This window comes from Podarcis vaucheri, assembly GCF_965113315.1.
Source record: "Podarcis vaucheri genome assembly, chromosome: 17".
Classification (NCBI taxonomy): Eukaryota; Metazoa; Chordata; class Lepidosauria; order Squamata; family Lacertidae; genus Podarcis; species Podarcis vaucheri.
The window spans coordinates 2,713,730-2,733,567 of NC_138755.1; the positions used below are offsets into that span (position 1 = coordinate 2,713,730).

At 48.7% G+C, this 19,838-nt stretch overlaps 2 protein-coding genes and 1 long non-coding RNA gene across 7 annotated transcripts in view; 1 reads left to right on the top strand and 2 right to left on the bottom strand.

Moving 5' to 3' along the window:
- Window positions 1–3,235, bottom strand: part of IQSEC2 (IQ motif and Sec7 domain ArfGEF 2) — a 163,553-nt gene extending 160,318 nt beyond the window's left edge. For 3 of the 5 annotated variants that reach the window (XM_082205785.1, XM_082205776.1, XM_082205777.1), the window contains exon 1: window positions 2,587–3,230. In XM_082205785.1, coding sequence (XP_082061911.1) covers window positions 2,587–3,200 — 614 coding nt within the window. In that variant the 5' untranslated portion in view covers window positions 3,201–3,230. Of the gene's footprint in view, window positions 1–2,586 lie in introns of all 5 variants that reach the window. The other 2 variants (XM_082205775.1, XM_082205778.1) reach the window with 2 other exon arrangements.
- An 8,931-nt stretch (window positions 3,236–12,166) lies between these two features.
- On the top strand, window positions 12,167–18,384 carry LOC309522558. The gene is made up of 3 exons (XR_014215128.1): window positions 12,167–12,395; window positions 12,488–12,648; window positions 16,294–18,384. It is a non-coding gene; the product is annotated as an uncharacterized lncRNA (long non-coding RNA).
- Window positions 15,496–19,838, bottom strand: part of SMC1A (structural maintenance of chromosomes 1A) — a 37,223-nt gene continuing 32,880 nt past the window's right edge. The window contains exons 22-25 of the mRNA XM_082205786.1: window positions 18,901–19,052; window positions 18,626–18,695; window positions 18,391–18,501; window positions 15,496–16,080 (exon numbers count right to left, since the gene is read on the bottom strand). Of these exons, the coding sequence (XP_082061912.1) occupies window positions 15,997–16,080; window positions 18,391–18,501; window positions 18,626–18,695; window positions 18,901–19,052 (417 nt within the window). The 3' untranslated portion in view covers window positions 15,496–15,996. The remainder of the gene's footprint in view (window positions 16,081–18,390; window positions 18,502–18,625; window positions 18,696–18,900; window positions 19,053–19,838) is intronic.

A 19,838-nucleotide genomic window follows, 5' to 3' on the forward strand; every position in this document is an offset into this window, starting at 1 on the left:
TAAACAGGTGTGCCTCTTCAAACAGAAGGCTTCAGAACAACTCCAGCACCAAGGTTAAAAAGGTGGGTAAATGCCGGCTTCAAATCTCGCCTGTTTTGCAGGCACCTTAGGAAAGTCAGTTCTCTCAGTCTCCCCTCCCCCAAGTCTTCAGTACATGCAAAATACTTCTGACCAGCCTTACATGGCAATTGTAAGGACGGTTGACGAGAAAGAGTCTTATAACACCATACAGAGTATCAAATATATTACGACGTGCATTTTCGTAACCTAACGTAGGAAACTGTCATTGGTCTATCCAGCTCAGACCTCGACTAGCTGCAGCCCCCTGGGGGTTTCCACCAAAGGGTCTTTCCCAGCCTGACCTGGACCTGCCAAAGGTTGTACCTGGGGTCCTCTGACTGCACACAAAGAATGTGCTTTACCACTGAGGAGCAGATGGAAACTTTTAAGGCCCAGGTGCCAGGTGTACCATGATTTCAACATGGTTCTTACCAAGTGCCTCTGGAACAGGGATGGGCAATCTGTGGCTCGCCATAGATTCTTTTGACTGCAGCCCCCATCATTCCTGACAATTGGCCATGCTGGCTGGGGAGGGGAGTGGAACTCCAGTAACACAGAGAGAACCACCAGCTCCCTATTCTTGGAGCAAGAAGGTGATGTGAGCCAAGGGGGCAGGGGGACACGAATCCTGTTCTCTTCCAGAGTTGATGTACCAGGAACCCAGCAGTCCTGGTTCCTATATTTGTCACTCCAAGTCATTTAATCCTACTCTTTCTCCCCATGGCACTTAGAAGGCATGGTTCCTACACACTCCACACATCAGCAGGTACCTCATCCCCCCAATATTCTTTTCTCAGTCCCTGAACTCAATACTGGACAACCCATGCGAAATCATTTCACACCCACACATGCACATCCCTCAAGCATCAGTCCAGACCCTCACCGCTCATCATAGCAATGGTTCACTCGGTAGCAACACTACTTTTTTGGATGTAACCCTTAAGCCACATTTCAGCAAGTTCTGGGGGCCGGGAGGATCCAGTCCCTGTCCTAAGCAGTCGCTCTTTCCTGTCAAGCACCCCACTAGTGAAAACTATGCCAATGGGCTGGTTCTTGGGGATTACTCAGAGGGAGGGGGGCTTTTATACATGTGTGTGTGTCAGGGATGGGGAAACCTGTGCCCCCCAGATGTGGCGAGACTCCAACTTCCACCCATTCTGAACTCTGGCATGGGGGCTGGGCATCTCAAGGGTTACAGGTTCCCCATCCCTAGTGTATGTACAGCACATACACATCCCTATTAAGCAGAAGCAAAAGGCCCTGCCTAACATCAAGCCAAATAGCTGGAAGGAAACACTAAGGGGACCCTCTGTTAGAGACTGGCTATTGGGATTAACAGAAAAATCCTGCCACTTTCAGAGGCAGCTCTTTTCCCTTACACAGGACAGAGAAAATTCACCTTAGGATTCAGAAGGTTGCTGGGGGGGTGGATTACGCAAATAAATATAAGTAGGACTTTAGCCTTGGATTTGTGTTTGCAATGGTGGGAGTCCTGAAATATGTGGAGGGAATCATCTAGGAGCACTAATACAAAAGAACCAGTTTTTCAAGGCGATTAAGTTAGGATCCACTACACAGTTAAATCCCCCAAAAGTGGGGTGGGGAGAGCCATTTGGTATATTACAGAGTGAGAAAGATGCAGGACTGGCAGGAGAGCACATTCAGCAGTCCATTGCAGTTATAAGACCGCCGCCCCTCCCCCGCCCCGTGCAGAGCAACTGGAAAGCAATTCTCCTAAAGGATGGTGGAAGGAAAAGGACCCAGGGTGGCAGGTGAGAGTAACACAGCATATCTACTGGCAGTAGCACAGAGCAGTATTGCTCTGCACAGAGAGGTGAATTCTGGAATAAGGAAAAGCTGGCAAGGAGCAAAGAAATTGAGACTGGTGTAAAACAGGAAGGGAAGAAACCCAGCTCAAGTATAGGGTCAGCAGGTTCTAGTCATGGGCGTAGCTAGGATTTTTCTTACAGGGCAGGCTTTTGTTTGGGGGAGCAGAACCCCCAGCTGCCCTTGGCTACACCCATGGTTCTGGCTGGAATGCACTGATGGGTATTCCAGGCAGGCTAAGCAGGGGTTTGCAGGGGAGAGCGATCCCAGACAGAGTCCAGAGCACACAATAGGGAATGAGGGTTCAAGAAGGAGGATGAATGAGACCTGACTCTAAGGATGGACACTGCCAGGCTAGCAAGGGATGGGTGCAGATTGGGATGCATGTGGCGGTGTTGGGAAACAACTGTGACTGCAACAAGACTCAAGAGGCCTAGATCAGAGGCAGCAGAGAAATGCAGAGCGGTTTCAGGAGGGCAGTCCCAGGACAGATCTATGCTCCCCAAACCACCACACTTCACAATCCTAAAAAGCAAAGCTGCACCCCAGGACCCCCTGCCATGCAAGAAAGGGAGCCGGCCTCCATGACTCTGCTTGCCCGGCACCCACCAATTCCTATGGCCTCCCCAGCGACTGCTTGTGCAAGGAGAGTGGCCCTGGGGGCCGGCGGGGCTGCCGGGGGCCGGAGCAGCGCCTTACTTTCTCTGCAGCGTGGTGGCCGGGCTGGTGCTGGCGCTGGTGCTGTGGCCCCCTCCGGCTCCCGGGCTGGAGCTCCGCGACGCCCCCCGGCTCAGCTGCCCCCGCTCCCGCTCCCGGGGGGGCCGGGGGTACTCGTGCTCCTTCTCGCGCGCCGGGTGGCACTGCGGGGGCCGCTCTCGGTGCAGCTGGCAGGCTTCCCGGTAGTGGCTCTCCCGGCTCGGGTACTGCCCGCCGTCCCGGTTTCCATAGTGCTGCAGCTCGCGCTCCTTGTCCCGGTTCGGATAGGGGTTCTGCCCTTCCCGCTCCGCTCGGCTTGGGTACTGGCCGTCCCGCTCGGCGCGGTTCTGGTAGTGGCTCTCTCTCTCCTTGTGGTGGTACTGCCCGTCCCGCTCGGCGCGGTGCCGCTCCCGGTCCCTCTCGCCGTCGCGCAGGTCCCGGTTCTCCTGGCTCAGCTGCTCCAGCTGCCCCTCCAGCTCCTCGATCCGGCGCCGCTGCGTCTCCAGCAGCTTCTGCTGGTTCTCGATGATGTTGTTGAGCTCCAGCAGGTACTCCACGGCCCGGTTGGGGCTCTCGGCGCCGGGCGCCCCCGGGCCGCCCCCCGCTCCCCCGTCCATGGAGAGCGAGAGGAAGAGGGGCGCGCGGGCGCTTGGCGCGGCGCCCGGCGCCCGGCGCCTCCGGCTCCCGATCGCGGCAGAGGGCACCACCCCGCACCAGCTACGGACCCGCCCCGCGGCCCGCCGAGGGCTGCCGGGCTACGGACACCATCCTCCTGCCGGAGCCCCGCCGAAAGAGCGCGACCACGAGCCGCCGCCGCCGCCGCCGCTGCAGAGGCACTGCGCACTGCGAGCGAGAGAGAGAGAGAGAGCGAGAGAGAGAGAGAGAGAGAGAGAGAGAGCGAGCGAGCGCGCCGCCCGGCGAGCCCAGGGCGAGCTCCAGCCCCGCGGGAGGGGCGAAGCCGGAGGGCGGCCGCCGCGCGTCCCGGCCTGGCCGACCCCAGCCCGGCCCGCCGCCGCCGCCGCTGCAGGAGGCCCAAGCGGCCGGGAAGGGCTCCCGCCGCCCCCGCTCCCTCCGCGCGCCCCGGGCGCTCCCGGGGCAAGCAAGTTTCCCCAGGCCCCTTCCGCCCCGCCCCGCGCGCGGTGCCTCCAGCCGGGAGCCAAGCCAGCAGCTCAGGGCTGTGGTTCTTTGCCGCGGGGCTGGTGGCCTGTGAGGCTTCGCATTCTCAGATGATCGCGCAGTTTTAGACCTGCCCCTATAAATGGACGCCCCAAGTGTTGAAACGCAGCCCGGATGCAATAGGAGCCCCTCGCTTCCAGCAGGACGTAATAAGTTGCAAAGGCACAGCTATAGAGCCCCTTTATTTGGGAAGAAGCGCCCCTGAAAGCAACGGCGCTTACTCACGAATAGACATATATAGGTTTGCATTGCCCGTCGCAATGCACTTCAGCTGGAACAGGGCCATAATCCGTGAAGGCTTTTTCAGCACCAGTTTATGTGTGCACTAGGTAAAAAGGTAGAGGCCCCTGGACGGTGAAGTCCAGTCAAAGGCGACTGTGGCGCTTGGCCACCATTTGGATGCAGTACTGAACACAGTTAAGTATGGAGGAAAGGAGGCAGTCTGTAAAAATGGGGCGGAGGTGGATGTGAGCCACATTAGTCCCTTTCGCACAAGGCAGGGCAGCAACACCCATATGATAGATGCAGAACTAAAGGCCAATAAATAATTTTCAGACAATGCTGAGATGTATAACACCTTTATTGCAGACTTAAAGGAGTAGGCAGATAAATTCATAACTTAGCATTTATACAGCAACTTTTAGGTGTCCAAAGTTCTTCACATACATTTGTCACAGTCATCCTCTCCAACATACTTGTAACATGGGCCAGTAACAAAGATGGAAACTCAAGTCTGAGAGAATCATTGTTTACCTCACAGGACCTAGTTAGGTTGCAGCTGAAGTGAGGTATGAGCTTCCTGGCACCAACTCATAGACTTAACTGTCCTGTGTGCATGCACACAAATATAGGTAACACTAGCCCAAGTAGTCTTTAAAACAGAGAGAGAGAAGAAAAGCTGCTTCCTGGGGGTATCAGCAAGAGCTGAGCAGCAAATAGCAAGAATGCATTGTTTCAACTCTTCTCCCCAGCCTAAATCCTCCTCTGCCCCTGCACAGCTTTCTTCTCCAGGGGCTTTTCAAGGGTGTGTTTGCCATTGCACTCGGTGGGGCGGGTGGGAAGAACATGAGGCTTCCTCCACCACTGATCAGATGTATGATATGGTAGGAAGGGCAGTGCTGTTTTATGTCTTTGGGCCAATGCAAAATAGGCAGGAGAATTGTCAGTTAGGGGGTTTGTCTCCCTCAGATAGCAGGCTTCCCTTGGTCACAGCTTAGTGGCAGTGCATGCAGAATGCCCCAGGTTCGACCTGAGACATCTTCAGGTATGGCTGGGAAAGACTTCCATCGGAACCTCTGGAGAGCTACTACCAGTCAGTGTAGAGGTTCTCAGGCTGGTCCACAGACCATTGGTGGTCCATGAGTTTCATTCAGGTGGTCTGTGGTGTGCCTGTAAAAATACATTTAAAAAGCATGCAGCATCTAGCACAGTACAATACATTTGCTGCAGCAGGAAGAAAAATAACAAAGAGGTTTGTCAGAATCCTCATAAATTTTCAAGTGGTTTGTGGGGGAAAGAGTTTAGGAATTGTTGGCATAAACAATATTGTGTTAGACGGGCCAGTGGTCTGCTGTAATATAAGACAGCTCCCTATTAACTTCTAATATAATAATATTGCGTGCGTGCGCGCGCACACACACACACACACAGAGAGAGAGAAATTACATTTATGTAGCTTTTATAGCATAAGAAGAATATAGGCTCCTGTCCCATGAAGCCTTCAAAACTAAAATTCAGTTCAAGGAAGGAAGGTTAAAGAGGGGAACAATATAAATAGGATCAGCAACCCACCCCCATACCATATTAACATTTAAATGAATGGAGGTTTGCATATATCAAGTTCTACTTTGGAAATAATTCAATAGCAGGATAACAGAATAAGCCAGCTAACACATAAATTCTGCAAGGATGCCAACCAACACAGAAAATATGGTTTTTGAAATGCATGTGGGATTGGGGGGAGGGCTGGCAGTCTTTGTCTCATCCACAGGGGAGCCCCCACCCCCACTGGTGAGCTGATCTGATGAAGTGCACAGACACAGTGGAACCAGGTTAGGTATTGCAATCTTTATTAGAACTAACATAGTTTTGCTAGAATCAAAGACTTCGGGTTCCTTTGCTATCAAATAAGGTAGGCAAGAAGAGAAACCATTTGAAGCTGCCTGTTTGATCCCCCAGATTTGTCAATGCAGCCAGACAGATATTCCCCTCCATCCCCAAGGGAGACGGCAGGATCAAAGCCCACTCAGCGTTACCTGCTCTCGTGCTGCAGCACCAAGAAGCATCAGGAAAAACGTAATCTCCCCGACAAATGCAGACCTGAATGACAAGCTGAACCAGCTTTTTTTAGTGCATCACTAAGGAAGAGCATGCTAAGAGAGCCAGTGAGAGTCTTCTGCCTTTGTAGTTCACACTACTGGAAAAACTGGAAAATTTATCCAGCTCCTTCATACAGTTTGCCCTGCATCCCCAAAGGGATGTGCACATAGGACAGGAGCTTCACCAACAGAGATAACTGAAGCAAAACTAGCATTCTCCAGGGCCTGTTGGCAAAGAGAAGGTGGCTTTGCCATGCTGAGGCGTCCCTGGGCATGCTTAATGAATGAGCTCAGCTTAAAAATAACAATTTAAAAGAGCTATAGATTATTTTTGCACAGCATATGACATCACTGGATACTCTGCAGAATACAGTATGGTTTTGGAGAGTCACTGAAAATGAATACACAGCTCTAAACTGCAAGCAATTTGGGCTATGGCACGAGAGGCCGCAGGTGGGGCCAGACATTTTGCTGCTTGAGATGGGAAATCCAAATGGCAATCACTAATTCACATAGATCACCATCACCCAGGGGTGGAGTGGGGGTACAAGTGCCCAGCTCCAATTCACTGAAATGCAGTAGAAGTTCACCAATAACCCTCCTGTTCTCAATGGTGCCTGCAAGCTCAGGGCCACGTATCTTAGGGCCCCTTCTCAGAGGCAGGCTTGCGCAAACCACCGGCAGCACACCAACTGAACTGGCCTCACAGCCTGCAACTCAGAGCAAGCAAAGTGCAGCTAGTCACACCAATACACCTCAGGGTTTTTTGTTTTTTTTTTTTAAATAATCCTGCAAATCAGTTTACCAGTTACAAATAATCCTCTAAGAATCATGAAAGTGTAGAGTTGGAAGGGACCCCCAGGGTCATCTAGTCCAGCCCCCTGCAATACAGGAATCTTAACTGAAGCATCCATGACAGATGACCATCCAACCTCTGCTTAAAAACCTCCAAGTTCTTCCTGCTGTTTAGTCAGAATCTCCTTTCTTGTAACTCAAATCCATTGGTTTGGGTCCCACCAGAGCAGGAGAAAACATCTTCTGTGTGATAGCCCTTTTGATATTTGAAGATGGCTATCATATCTCCTCTTTTCGATATACGATATATGATATCTTTATTGTCATTGTCCCATACAGAACAATGAAATTGAAAAACTACATAAAACATTCAAAAAACCCTAAAAACTCTGAAACCCCATTTTAAAATACACTATACTATACTATACTATACTATACTATACTATACTATACTATACTATAAAAACCCCTAAAAACTTTGAAACCCAGGCTAAACATACCCAACTCCTTCGACCATTCTGCATAAGGCTTGGTTTCCAGACCCTTGATCATTTTGCAACATAATAATAATAATAATAATAATAATAATAATAATTTAAAAACTCTGCCTCACAGTATTTTGAAGATCCATGGGCCCAATAATCACTATGGCTTGGTTTTCACCATGTACTTTGGTGTGGAGTGCAGCAATTCAGATTGCAGGGGGTCATATATTGAATACTATATATAAATTATTATTTGTGGTAGGGATGCAGGTGGTGCTGTGGTCTAAACCACTGAGCCCCTTGGGCTTGCTGATCAGAAGGTTGGCGGTTCGAATCCCTGCGACGGGGTGAGCTCCCATTGCTCTGTCCCAGCTCCTGCCAACCCAGCAGTACAAAAGCATGCCAGTGCAAGTAGATAAATAGCGGTGGGAAGGTAAACGGCATTTCCATGTGCTCTGGCACTTGTCACGGTGTCCTGTTGCACCAGGAGCGGTTTAGTCCTGCTGGCCCCATGACCCAGAAAGCTCCCTCAGCCTGAAAGTGAGATGAGCGCCACAACCCCATAGTCATCTTTGACTGGACTTAACTGTCCAGGGGTCCTTTACCTTTTTACCTTACCCCTTTATCCATCCAGATTCCTTCCCATAGAAAACTAGAATGTTTTAGCCTTCTCCCCAACATTCTAGTTGTCTCTGTACTGGCACCCCCATCTCCGTCCTCCATCCAGAAGGATTCATCCATGTGATTGAGGGAGGGAGTCTGGTGGAGCTCAGGTTGCAATCCTATACACACTTAGCTGGGGTTCTCCTTTAACTCAGTGGCACTGACTTCTGAGTGAATATGCATAGTATTGCACTCTTAAGGGACTAATACCCAACTCCATGCCACACAACTCACAGCCTCTCACTGTTTTGCAAAAAGAACTTTTGAACAGCTGCAACAGGAGTTAACAACTTCCCCCTTAGCTTTCTCTCAGTGGTAGCTCAGGCACAACCTCTGCATAAGTTTATATATTTCCAGTGTTTCTTTAGCAAGGCTGCATTTCTTTCTAGCAAGAGGGGAGAAGATAAAAAATTAGATGTTCCAGAATATGTGGGGTTCTAAAGTGCAACATGTAAATGACACTGACAGCCTGCATATTATACATTCAAAGCGTATAACCCTCCCCCCCCCAAGAAACAAAGAAAAATCTGGTGAACAATAGTTTCTTAAGGGTGCTGGGAATTGTAGCTCTGTGATGGGTATACAACAGTTCCCAGGATTCAGGGTGTTTGTGTGCTTTAAATGGGTACACAGCAACATGTGGAGTAATCTATCAGAAAGTTCTCACACAAAAATTGTGTTTAGCTACCTGTTGGACTTTGCCCCAGGAGTCAGATGTAGCTGCATTCCACTGCCTTTTTAATGAAGCCCAAGATCTGCCTCTCCCCACCCTTTTCTTAAACAATGTGTACACACATACACACATACCAATCACAGTTAAACAGTAAAAAAATGGCAAGAGAGGAAAACAGAGCTGAGAGGGAGCCAAATTCTCAGGCTAGGGAGGTGAGTGGGGTTTTGCAATGACTCAGGGCCTAGCTAACCCATAATCAGTACCAGGAGGCACACTCACAGTGCACCAAGATTGGAGCCCCTTGCTATAAATTGGTGAGTAATGGAGACAGAGTCTGGTGGAGGATTCTGGTGGGCTTTGATGCCAAATGCGCTTAAAGAGAAGGAGATTTTTAATGTATGTGTTGCTTAATGTTAAAAAAAGGCAGACAAGCCATTTACAAAGTGTAAAAACCCATGACACAGACATTAAAAGATGGTGTCTACGATGAGCCAAGGCAGCATCTTAGGTGACATGAAGTCTAGCTGGCTGACCGAAAGACTGCCTTGAGGGGCCTAATCCACCAAAAACTCTTGCTTGCACCAAATCTTGTGACACCTTAAATATGAACAAGTATTATTATGGCATAGCTTTATTGAACTGGAGTCCAATAAACTTTTGCTATAATAAATTTGTTCATCTTTAGGGTGACACAAGACTCAAGTTATTTTTGCTGCAACAGACTCACACAGTTATTCCCCCCCCCCGTACTAGAAGCTCTCCTGTAAAGGCCCCAAGACTGAAATTAATTGAGCTGCAGGAAGCGTTCTCATTCACTTCAATTGAGATTTTGCAGGAGAATTCGCTGGTGACTTGGGCCAGTGCTAACTTACTGAAGAGGAGGTTGCTCTTTGGCTCATCTACCTTAGTTACCAAAATACCTTGAGCACGACATCCTGAACACGGTACCAGAACTCCTTTGTGCCTTGCCTCTGATTGTGTCCAAAGGTCAAATTCCCTCACACACCCCATCCCCCTTCTTTGGGGAATGAGCCCACTTAGTAGCAGAGCAGTTTTGTTGTTATGGAAACAAGACATGTGGAGATTTTTAAAAATATCAGCTGTGCGAAAATAGAAGGGTGGGAGGCCACAAGACAATCAAGTCCCACCCAAAATGAGAGAGAGAAAGAGAGTAGACTGAGGCAGAGAGGACTTCTATTTGAGTCCACTGGATTTTAAAAGTCACCTTTCTTCTTCTTGAATGCTACTCCCAGCCACCGCCTTTCTGTTGTTGATTCCCAGCACCAAGCAGGCACAGAGCAAGGGCAGCAGCTTCCTTCCTGTTGCTGCCTTTATTGGGGGGGGGGGTGCAGGCTGAGCTCTTCCATGAAAGAAGCGGCATCAAGTCGTCTCATTCCAAACCTTAGAGAACTACAAGCTTCCTGTAAAAAACTGCAGCAAGAAATTTCCAGGGCAACCTGGACTACGAGCAGCTCCTTGTGCTGTGAGGGAACAGAGTTCGTGCCCAGCTAAGTGTCAACAGGCAGACTTCTCCCTCTTCTCACTACCCAGCTCTTATTTTAAATAATCCCACCTCATTTCCTTCATAGGAGCAAGTAGTTCCTGCCTCCCAGGCTCTCCTTGTGGTCCAGTAAAAAATATTTATGAGTTGGCTACACGGGCAAAAGTGCTGTTGTCTCCGTTCAAAAACCCTGAAGCCATAAAGAAGGCAAGAAAATGGGGAGGAGGGGTTCTATATAACATTATAAATATCCTGCAGCTGACTGGGGTTCAGGTCTCACTGAGCAGCTCAGTCGACATGTGGGCTGTTGCAGCCTGGCCTCCTCTCCACTCTGCTAGTTACTGAGGTTTTTTAAGGAACAAGGACTTTTTTTAAATGCAGCATTAAATCACCTGCAGTCCAGTGCTATGCAGTCTGCAGGCAGGTTTCCCACCTGGGTAAGAACCAGACCAGACGCACTGGGCTTCTGGCACCCCCTGCTTCTGCTGTACAAATACTGTCAGCCACACACCAGAATTCCCCCATGACAAGGATTCAGAGGGTGGGTGGGTAGAAGAAGGTCTCTGTATACTAAGCAGAGAAACCCATAGCTCCTCACTCCCATCTCTCCCATCTGCCAAGGGTGCCAACTTGAATAAAATATTGTGGGGGGCCAGGTAAGCCCTGCCCTGCTTAATCCATCACATGACTCAGTGCATGCACACCATTTGAATGGGAATGCCCATCAACTTGGGGGGAGGGGTGGCCCTCAAATATTTTATTATGGGTTAGGGTTAGGGTTCAAGCGCCCACGGCTCCTAGGAGCTGGCTCCTATGCCACCTGCCCACCCCCAGGGTTCATTTCCACTCCCACTGCAGAGCCACAAAGCCAGAGGTCTGGGCATAGATAAGACAGCAGAAGATGTTCTGTCTCTGTATCGCTGTCAACCCCGCCAGGAGTGGGGAAATGACCGCCGTGGCTTCATTTCATGCTGCTGAAGGGGGTGGGAGTGGAGGTGCTTTGCCCATCCGGGGCTCTGACTGCAGCCCTTGATGGGAAATGGCAACCCTTGACAGAACAAAATGTCCTCCAAGCCTGTGAGAAGCAAATGACTCCTGGTTTTCTGTGGGATGTAGGAGAATCTGCAGTGCATAGAGCAAGCCTGCTTTGCCCTCACCTGTCATCTTCCTGACAGAAAACCCCAACTTTTAATCACGGGATTGACATCAGTGGTTTCTATGGCATCAAAGTGTGCTCCACTGGCGCTAAGAGTAAGCAGGCTGCAAAGTGCCCGTAGTGTCACCGATCCTCAGGACCCGTTTCTGCTATCACAGTCAACACCAGCAAACTCTTCTTGAGGCAACCCATTACTCCTGCAAAGGAGCCTTACTTCCTGGCTGCCCTGTGTCTCACCTCCCATTGCCTCCCATGTGTTATCTTCCAAGACTCACCAAATTGCTTTGAAGACCACCCTTTGACCTGTTCCCAGGAACATTTGACGGGGTCATAACTACACCCACAAAGTAAGGCCTTGTGAGCAATTATCTATTCAGTTAGAATGTGTTGGCTTCAGTCCCTACGGTCTCCAGGCTTAGTTGCCACTGGAAAACAGAACGTAGCCTTGGCTTGGAGAGTACCTAGCAGTATAAAGGCAATCTAAGGGCATATAGGACCCATATTTTCAGTGGAAATTGGGCACCAAGTCCACCCAAATTCTTCAACCAGCCTAGGGCTAAGCCAAGATAATGGGATTGTGTGATTTGTCCTTTCTGTACTCCGTTTCTCACGCTCATGTATAGTCTTCCCCAACCTGGTGCCCTTTAGACGTTTTGGGCTACAACCCCCCCCCCGTCCCAGCCAGCATAGGCAATGGTCAGGGATGATAGTGAGATAATCCGTTAACATTTTCTGAACCATTCCTGGCCCCATTTTCCATTTATTGTTGTTGCTTTTATTGTCTTTTGATCCCATTGGCTATAACAATCTACGATTCTGTTGATGTCACAATACTATAAGCCGACATGATGTCATGAACTTCCATAACAAACCCACAGACAGCTGGATTGAGCAGCAGCAGCAGTGTGGGCAAATGAGGCAGACAATTGTGCAAAGCAGCCACCACCACCACGGGAACGTATCACCATTGAAAGAATGTTGTTTGGTCGCATCAGATATTCAAATTTCAGGACAAATATTGAAATAGCAGAATATTAATTACATCGTGTGTGTTTTTTCTGGGGGTACCCAAGGATATGCAATGCTGGCGCCTTTTTCTAGAAGAAAAGCACTGATTAGATCTTTGCTTTCATTTAGGGAAAGGGGAGGAGCAGGGGAAACGACTGAAGCCCCCTTCCTTGCCCACCAGGATCCAACTCAGCTACCCTTCTGGCTTCTCAGATGTCACCAAGCATTGTCTACGAGTTTCCATGCTCAGCCCCTCAGCCTTGAAACTTGATTCTTTCCATATTAACTAAGTAAGGAATTTTTAAAATATAAGCCTATCCAAGTGCCTACTTTTTGTGTCACTATAGATCAGAAATAGGAAACCCATGGCTTCTCCAGGGTTGCTGGACTACAACTCTGACCATTGGCCATGCTGGCTGGAGCTGATGGAAACTGGAGTCCAATATCTGGAGGGCCACAGGCTCCCCAGCCCCTGCTCTAGATCAGTAGCTCCCTCAAAATGTGACTTCAAAGTGGTTTTTAGACCAAAGGAGGAAATAGGGCAACTACAATTTTGTAGTTCTCCAACTGATGATGTTCGACTCTAGCACCCGTCAGCTCCAGCCCACCTGGCCAACAAGAGTTGTGGTCCAAAGCATCGGGAAGGCACCAAGTTGGAGTAGAATCATAGCGTTGCAGAGGAAGCCCAAGGGTCATCTAGTCCAACCCCCTACAACACAGGAATCTCAACTAAAGCATCCAAGAGTAGGTTGGTGAGCAATACCCAGAAGTATGTGTATGCCATGACTTTACAGAAGCACACACAATGGTACCAAGAGCAAAATTCAGCTAAGGATTTCAATGTTTATTCGTTTTTTAAAAGAGCATCTTCTATTCTCTATGACTAGATAGATGCAAGTGAAGAATGTGCCACTCATAAAAGCCACAGCATTCCAGTGGTGCAAAGCAAGGCGTACGCCACGGAGCCCCATAACTTCCCATCATCAGCAAAGTCAGGATAAATGAAGCTAAATAGGTAGCTAATCTTGCAGAAGACAGAATCAGAATTCAAAATGACCTTGACAGATTGGAGAACTGAGCCCAGACAAACAAAATGAATTTCAAAAGGGACAAATGTCAGGTTCTACACTTGGGCAAGAAGAATCAGCTGCACAAATATAAGATGGGGGACACTTGGCTTGCCAGAAGTACATGTGAAAAGGATCTAGGGGTCTTGGTGAACCACAAGCTTAACATGAGTCAACAGTGTGATGCAGCAGGGAAAAAAGCTAATGCTATTCTAGGCTGCATCAACAGAAGTCTAGTGTTCAGGTCAAGGGAAATAGTCTGCCTTGATCAAACCACACCTGGAATACTGTGTCCAGTTGTGGGTGTCACAATTTAAGGATATTGACAACTGGAACATGTGCAAAGGAGGGAGATCACAATGATCAAGGGTCTGCAAACCAAGCCTTATGAGGAGTGGTTGAAGGAGCTGGGCATCTTTAGCCTGGAAAAGTGGCGACCGAGAGGAGATATTATATTTTTAAATATCTTAAAGGCTGTCACATGGAAGAGGGAACAAACTTGTTTTCTCCTGTTGTGGAGGGCAGGACACAAACCAATGGCTTCAAGTACTCACCTGGAATACTGTGTCCAGTTCTGGGCACCACAGTTCAAGGACACTGACAAACTGGAACGTGTCCAGAGGAGGGCAACCAAAATGGTCAAAGGCCTGGAAATGATGCCTTATGAGGAACGGCTAAGGGAGCTGGGCATGTTTAGCCTGGAGAAGAGGAGGTTAAGGGGTGATATGATAGCCATGTTCAAATATATAAAAGGATGTCACATAGAGGAGGGAGAAAGGTTGTTTTCTGCTGTTCCAGAGAAGCGGACACGGAGCAATGGATCCAAACTACAAGAAAGAAGATTCCACCTAAACATTAGGAAGAACTTCCTGACAGTAAGAGCTGTTCAACAGTGGAATTTGCTGCCAAGGAGTGTGGTGGAGTCTCCTACTTTGGAGGTCTTTAAGCAGAGGCTTGACAACCATATGTCAGGAGTGCTCTGATGGTGTTTCCTGCTTGGCAGGGGGTTGGACTCGATGGCCCTTGTGGTCTATTCCAATTCTATGATTCTATGATAGGAGATTCCGACTAAACATCAGGAAGAACTTTCCAGCAGTAAGAGCTGTTTGACAGTGGAACAGACTCCCACAGGAGGTTGACTCCCCTTCCTTGGAGGTTTCTAAGCAGAGGCTGCATGACCATCCATCATGGATACTTTAGTTGAGATTCCTGCATTGCAGGGCGTTGGGACTAGATCAGTGCTTTCCAAACTGTGTTGTGACACATTAGTGTATCGGCTGCAGTGTGTAGCTGTGTCACACGAATGCTCCCTGTGCTCCACCTGGGACTAGAAAGGGGTTAGTTGAACCTCCGGTTTGCTAGTAAAACTGAATCACTGTGTCACGAAATGATGCTTCTCTAAAAGGTGTGTCACCAACATGAAAAGTTTGGAAAGCTCTGGACAAAATGATACTTGGGGTTCTTTCCAACTCTACAATTCTATGAAGAACTATCCAAAATCATGTAAAAATAGATATACGCAGCTCAAACTATATATACTGTAGAATTCAGCTTTCATTGGTAGAGAATTTGCTTGATTGGGCACAGAATTTTAAGATTTGGTTTTTTAAAGAAATGACATATACATGGTTTTTATTATAATCCCTTGAATTAACAGGTCCATCAAGGCCAGCAACGGCTCTAGATCAAATCAGAACATCTGGAGTGTCATTATAACAGTTTGACTGCCCCTTGCAAAATTACAATGCAATTCAGTTGCTAGCAAACAACAAATTGGTATCAGATATGTCTTTGCCTTGGAAAAAACCAAACACCTCCCCCTGAACTGTATGCATAAGGACCCTGTTAGTAAATTGCGTCCATCCCTGACATATTTGTCAGCACTCAGGCAAGATCCAGGATTTATGGGGTGGGGATGTGTGTGTAGAATAATGTTCAAGAGGCTTGGTGACACTGGCCCAACCGTGGCACACCTTGACAGAAGGAATTCATGTGCCTTCTCCCACCACCGTCCCAACCTCACCAACCTTCCCCTCCCACATGATCTGCTACAAGAATACTACTAGAGGATGGAAGTAACATATTTTAATTTCAATCACACACAAACACATATACACATGATATCAGGCTAGAAAAAAGCAAGATCTGAAGCCACACCTTAACAGGTGAGAGCTTGGCACAGGAGGAATCCTCCTGAACCCACCATGATTTTGGTCCTATAAAGAGTTTTAAAAGCAAATTAAGGTACAAGGGAGGAACAACATTCCTCCTTTTTTCTTCCCATCCCCAGCAATAAGAGATGCTGACTTCTTATTTTAAAAACAGGGCGCTGTTGCTCTACAGCTACAGTTGGAGGAACAATCTGCTATTAAGCACACAAAAATGCTATCCTACCGTCATCAGTAATACCCCAGTCCCTCAACCCTTACCCTTCCCAAACCCGCTAAACATTCTGTAGGATAAATAAAGGGCAGACAACAGTTAAGGCCTTTGGAGGACAGAAAGGGGAGCAACGGAGGAAGGTTTTGAAAAAAACAGTGAGCCTTGGTGTCCAGCTTCTTTCTTCTGCTTTTACTGCTCATTAGGGTTTGGATTGGCATCCGGATACTTGGTGAGGTCAAAGGTCAGGACTTTGCTGATGACACAGTCTCCTTGCTGTGGGAGGAAAGGGAAGGTCATGTGACAGCTGCTCCTTTACTCTCATAGATCACCCCAACAGAGCAGCCCTCCTGAGGGCAAACAGGCTCCCATGAGTCACTCTTGTCCTTGGGCAAGAAGGGAGCAGGATTTTTAGGAGAAGGGGAGTGGGGAAACCAACTGTACGGCAGGTTATCTTAGTCTTCTAATCCCACCCTTCTTTATTTTCAGAGGAGTATCTAGGGGTTGGTGAAACCATCCCCTGCTGGGGGCACAGGCCCAGACGGACCCCCTGCAAAGATCAGACTATGAAGCACATGATTTTATGTGTGCAGCAACGTGCTGCTGCTATCATGGCAAAACCAAACACGGGAGAAGCTTTCTGCCCGTCTCACACTGCAGCACAAAGGTGTGTGAATTCTTTCACCCTTCCTCCTTGCCTCGTCCTCACTCTGGAAGCTTTGAGTACTTGGGTTGTGTAAAATGTAGTAATTTCTAATGTGACTATTGCAGTAAAGTAATTTTTATTGGAACGGCCTCCCCACCCCACTACAGCCCCCTTGCCAAGGGTGCAAGGGATCCTAGGTACGCCTCTGTTTCTTTTTAAACTTTGTAATATTTCCAAACATCCATTTGGTTATCACCCCCTCCATTTTTTGGTCATCACTCCTCTGAAACAAAAAACTAAAGCAGATATGAGGTAATAAAAAAACAGCACCTCTGAGCACGTAAAAAGAGCGACCTTTCACTCGTCACTGAGCAACTGCAACCTAACTGTCCCCACAGACTTATGTCTGAAGTCTTCCCTCGAGGGCTTCTATGCAGACTAGCATCCCCAGGCCCTGAAAGGAGGCGCCTGCCAGAGAATTTCCCCAAAAAGTGTTTGCCTCCTAAGCTGCTGCCTTTAATGGTGCCCCAACACCCCCTTCTCTGGGCTAGAGCTGGGCGATTTTTCAACTTATTGTCTGAAACTGATACTACGTTCAGATTGCAATACCGGTTTCAGAGTTTTTGAGTTGGCAACACATCGCAGTCCCCCAGCCACTGCTAGAACAGCGCATTTCACTCCTGTCCGCCTGTCTCTGCTGTGCTGGCAGCGGTGGTCAGGAGTAAGAGAGCGGCTGGTTGCTTGTGTGGAGGCAAACATGCAGACAAATGAACTTACTCAGCTGGGAGGCAGGAACCTTTCTGCTCCGACCTGAGCAGTTTAAAGGAGCCCCTGAGACCCTCCAGCTTGCATGAGCCAGAGCAGTACTGGGCCTTGCTCAGCTTGGGGGGGGGGTGAGAGCCTTCCCACCTCCCAGCTGAGCAGTTTAAGGAAGCCCCTGTGACCCTACCCTCCAGCTTGCGTGGAGCCAGAGTGGGACATTAAGGGGCTTGCTCAGCTGAAAGCCTGGATGATGTGTCTGACTGCTTCTTCCTCCCCTAAGGTGGGGAGGAAGAAGCGACCAGATACATTTCAGACATTGTGATATACAGTCGTACCTCAGTAGCTGAATGCCTTGCAAGACAAACGTTTTGGCTCCCAAACGCCACAAACCCAGAAGTGAATGTTCCGGTTTGCGAATGTTCTCCGGAACCCGAACATCCAACGCAGGTTCCGTGGGTTCAAATTGGCTGCAGGAAGCTGCACCTTGGTTTCCAAATGTTTTGGAAGTCAAATGGACTTCCGGAATGGATTCTGTTCCGACTTCCGAGGTACAACTGTATCAGTATACCGCAGAATTTAAAAAGGTAAAGGTAAAGGGACCCCTGACCATTAGGTCCAGTCATGGACAACTCTGGGGTTGCAGCGCTTATCTCGCTTTACTGGCCGAGGGAGCCGGCGTACAGCTTCCGGGTCATGTGGCTAGCATGACTAAGCCGCTTCTGGTGAAACAGAGCAGTGCATGGAAATGCCATTTACCTTCCCGCTGGAGAGGTACCTATTTATCTACTTGCACTCTGACGTACTTTCGAACTGCTAGGTTGGCAGGAGCTGGGACCGAGCAACGGGAGCTCACCCCGTCGTGGGGATTCGAATCGCCAACCTTCTGATCGGCAAGCCCTAGCCTCTGTGGTTTAACCCACAGCGCCACCTGCGTCCCTACCGCAGAATTTAGCTGCTGATATATCCCAATCTGAAATCCATACATCGCCCAACCCTATTTCACCTTCCTTCATGGCAAGGTCACCTCATTTTGAGGCCTTCATCTCTCTAGATTGTACAAGGTTTAAAAAGGAATGGATGTCAGAGGGGGGTACAAACACATTACTGTCATTAATACAGGCAGGCAGTGGACAGGTGTCAGCAGCACTGAAATATAATTCTCTGTTACACTTCCATACCTCAGGGTAGACACCAATGAGACTCTCGGCCTTGGTGTAGAATTCCTCCTTCAAGGAAATAACAATGGCCTGGAAGTTGCACGTAGATTGCTCCTTGATGTAATTGGCCACCTGTGGGGATGTCAGAGGGAGAAGGGTGAAAAGGAGAACTGATCAGCCCAACCCTTCCTTTGCTTTTCTTCAAATCTGATCCAGTAATGTCCAGCTGCCCCATCTGATTTAGCCTCCTACCAACCTTCCCAATGTTGGTGTTGTCCAAAGCAGCATCGATCTCATCCAAGACAAAAAATGGAGCAGGTTTGTAGCTGTGGATAAAGAGAGAGAGCCAGCAATATGAAGCCACCTTGTACAGAGATGGACCACTGGTCCACCAAGACCAGCAGCTCTTCAGCGTCTCTGGCAGAGGCCTTTCCTACCCTTCCACTACAGATGCTGGAGAGAACACGAGACTGTGAACCTTTGCAGTGTGCAATGTCCCTCCCTCCCCCCTTAGTAAAAGGCTGACCTTACCTGTGGATGGCAAAAAGTAGAGCTAAGGCTGCCACTGTCTTCTCCCCACCAGACAGGTTGTCCATGGGCCGGAAGCGCTTGCCAGGGGCTACACAATTGTAGTTTATGCCATCCAAGTAAGGCTCCTCTGGGTTCTCGGGGCCTAGGAAGGCCTAGAGAAAAAGGGATGAAGGGAGACAATCAGAAATCTTCACACCAGTGGTCAATACCTCAGAACCATCTTTAATGGGGAAGGCCAGAGCTCAGGGGGTAGCGCACATGTTTTGCATTGAAAAACTCCCAGGTCAACCCCTGGCATCTCCAGGCAGGGCTGGGGAAAATTCCAGGCTTTCTGAAATCAGAGAGCCGCTGCCAGTCAGGGTTGACAGTGATGGATGGGCTAAGTGGACTGATGATCTAATGTGCTGTAAGACAGCTATTTAGATCAATTTCACAGTATGATGAAACAGAGCCAGACCCTATGAAAATAAATTTCTGTAAGGGAAGATGGAAAGATGGATGTATTAGGGCTTTGCTAGTCCAATACACCCAAGAGGGGTGGGTTGAGAGCTACCTCAGAGGCTTCTGGGCAACAACAGTATTGTGGAATTCAAACTAATTTGGATACTTATAATATAACTCAGCAAGCCAAGAAACGTGGCACATTATTAAAAATAATCAAATATAGTGGCAAAAAGCCACCACTGAGGAGCTGGCTGACAACAGAGTCCATCATCTATTTAGGGGTAATGAGGGCTTTATTAGGTCCCCCACTCCTCAGAAAGCAAGCAAGCAAGCAAAAAAGTGTGCTCCTGCAGCTGCTTTGACTGAGGCAGCATGCGCAGTTCCCCCTGCAGCATGGAATACGCACACAGGAGCTTGACTCCACAAAGCATGGCACTAGAAGGCTCAAGCAAATGCCACTTGGTACAATTTGTCTGATGACAATATGGGACAGC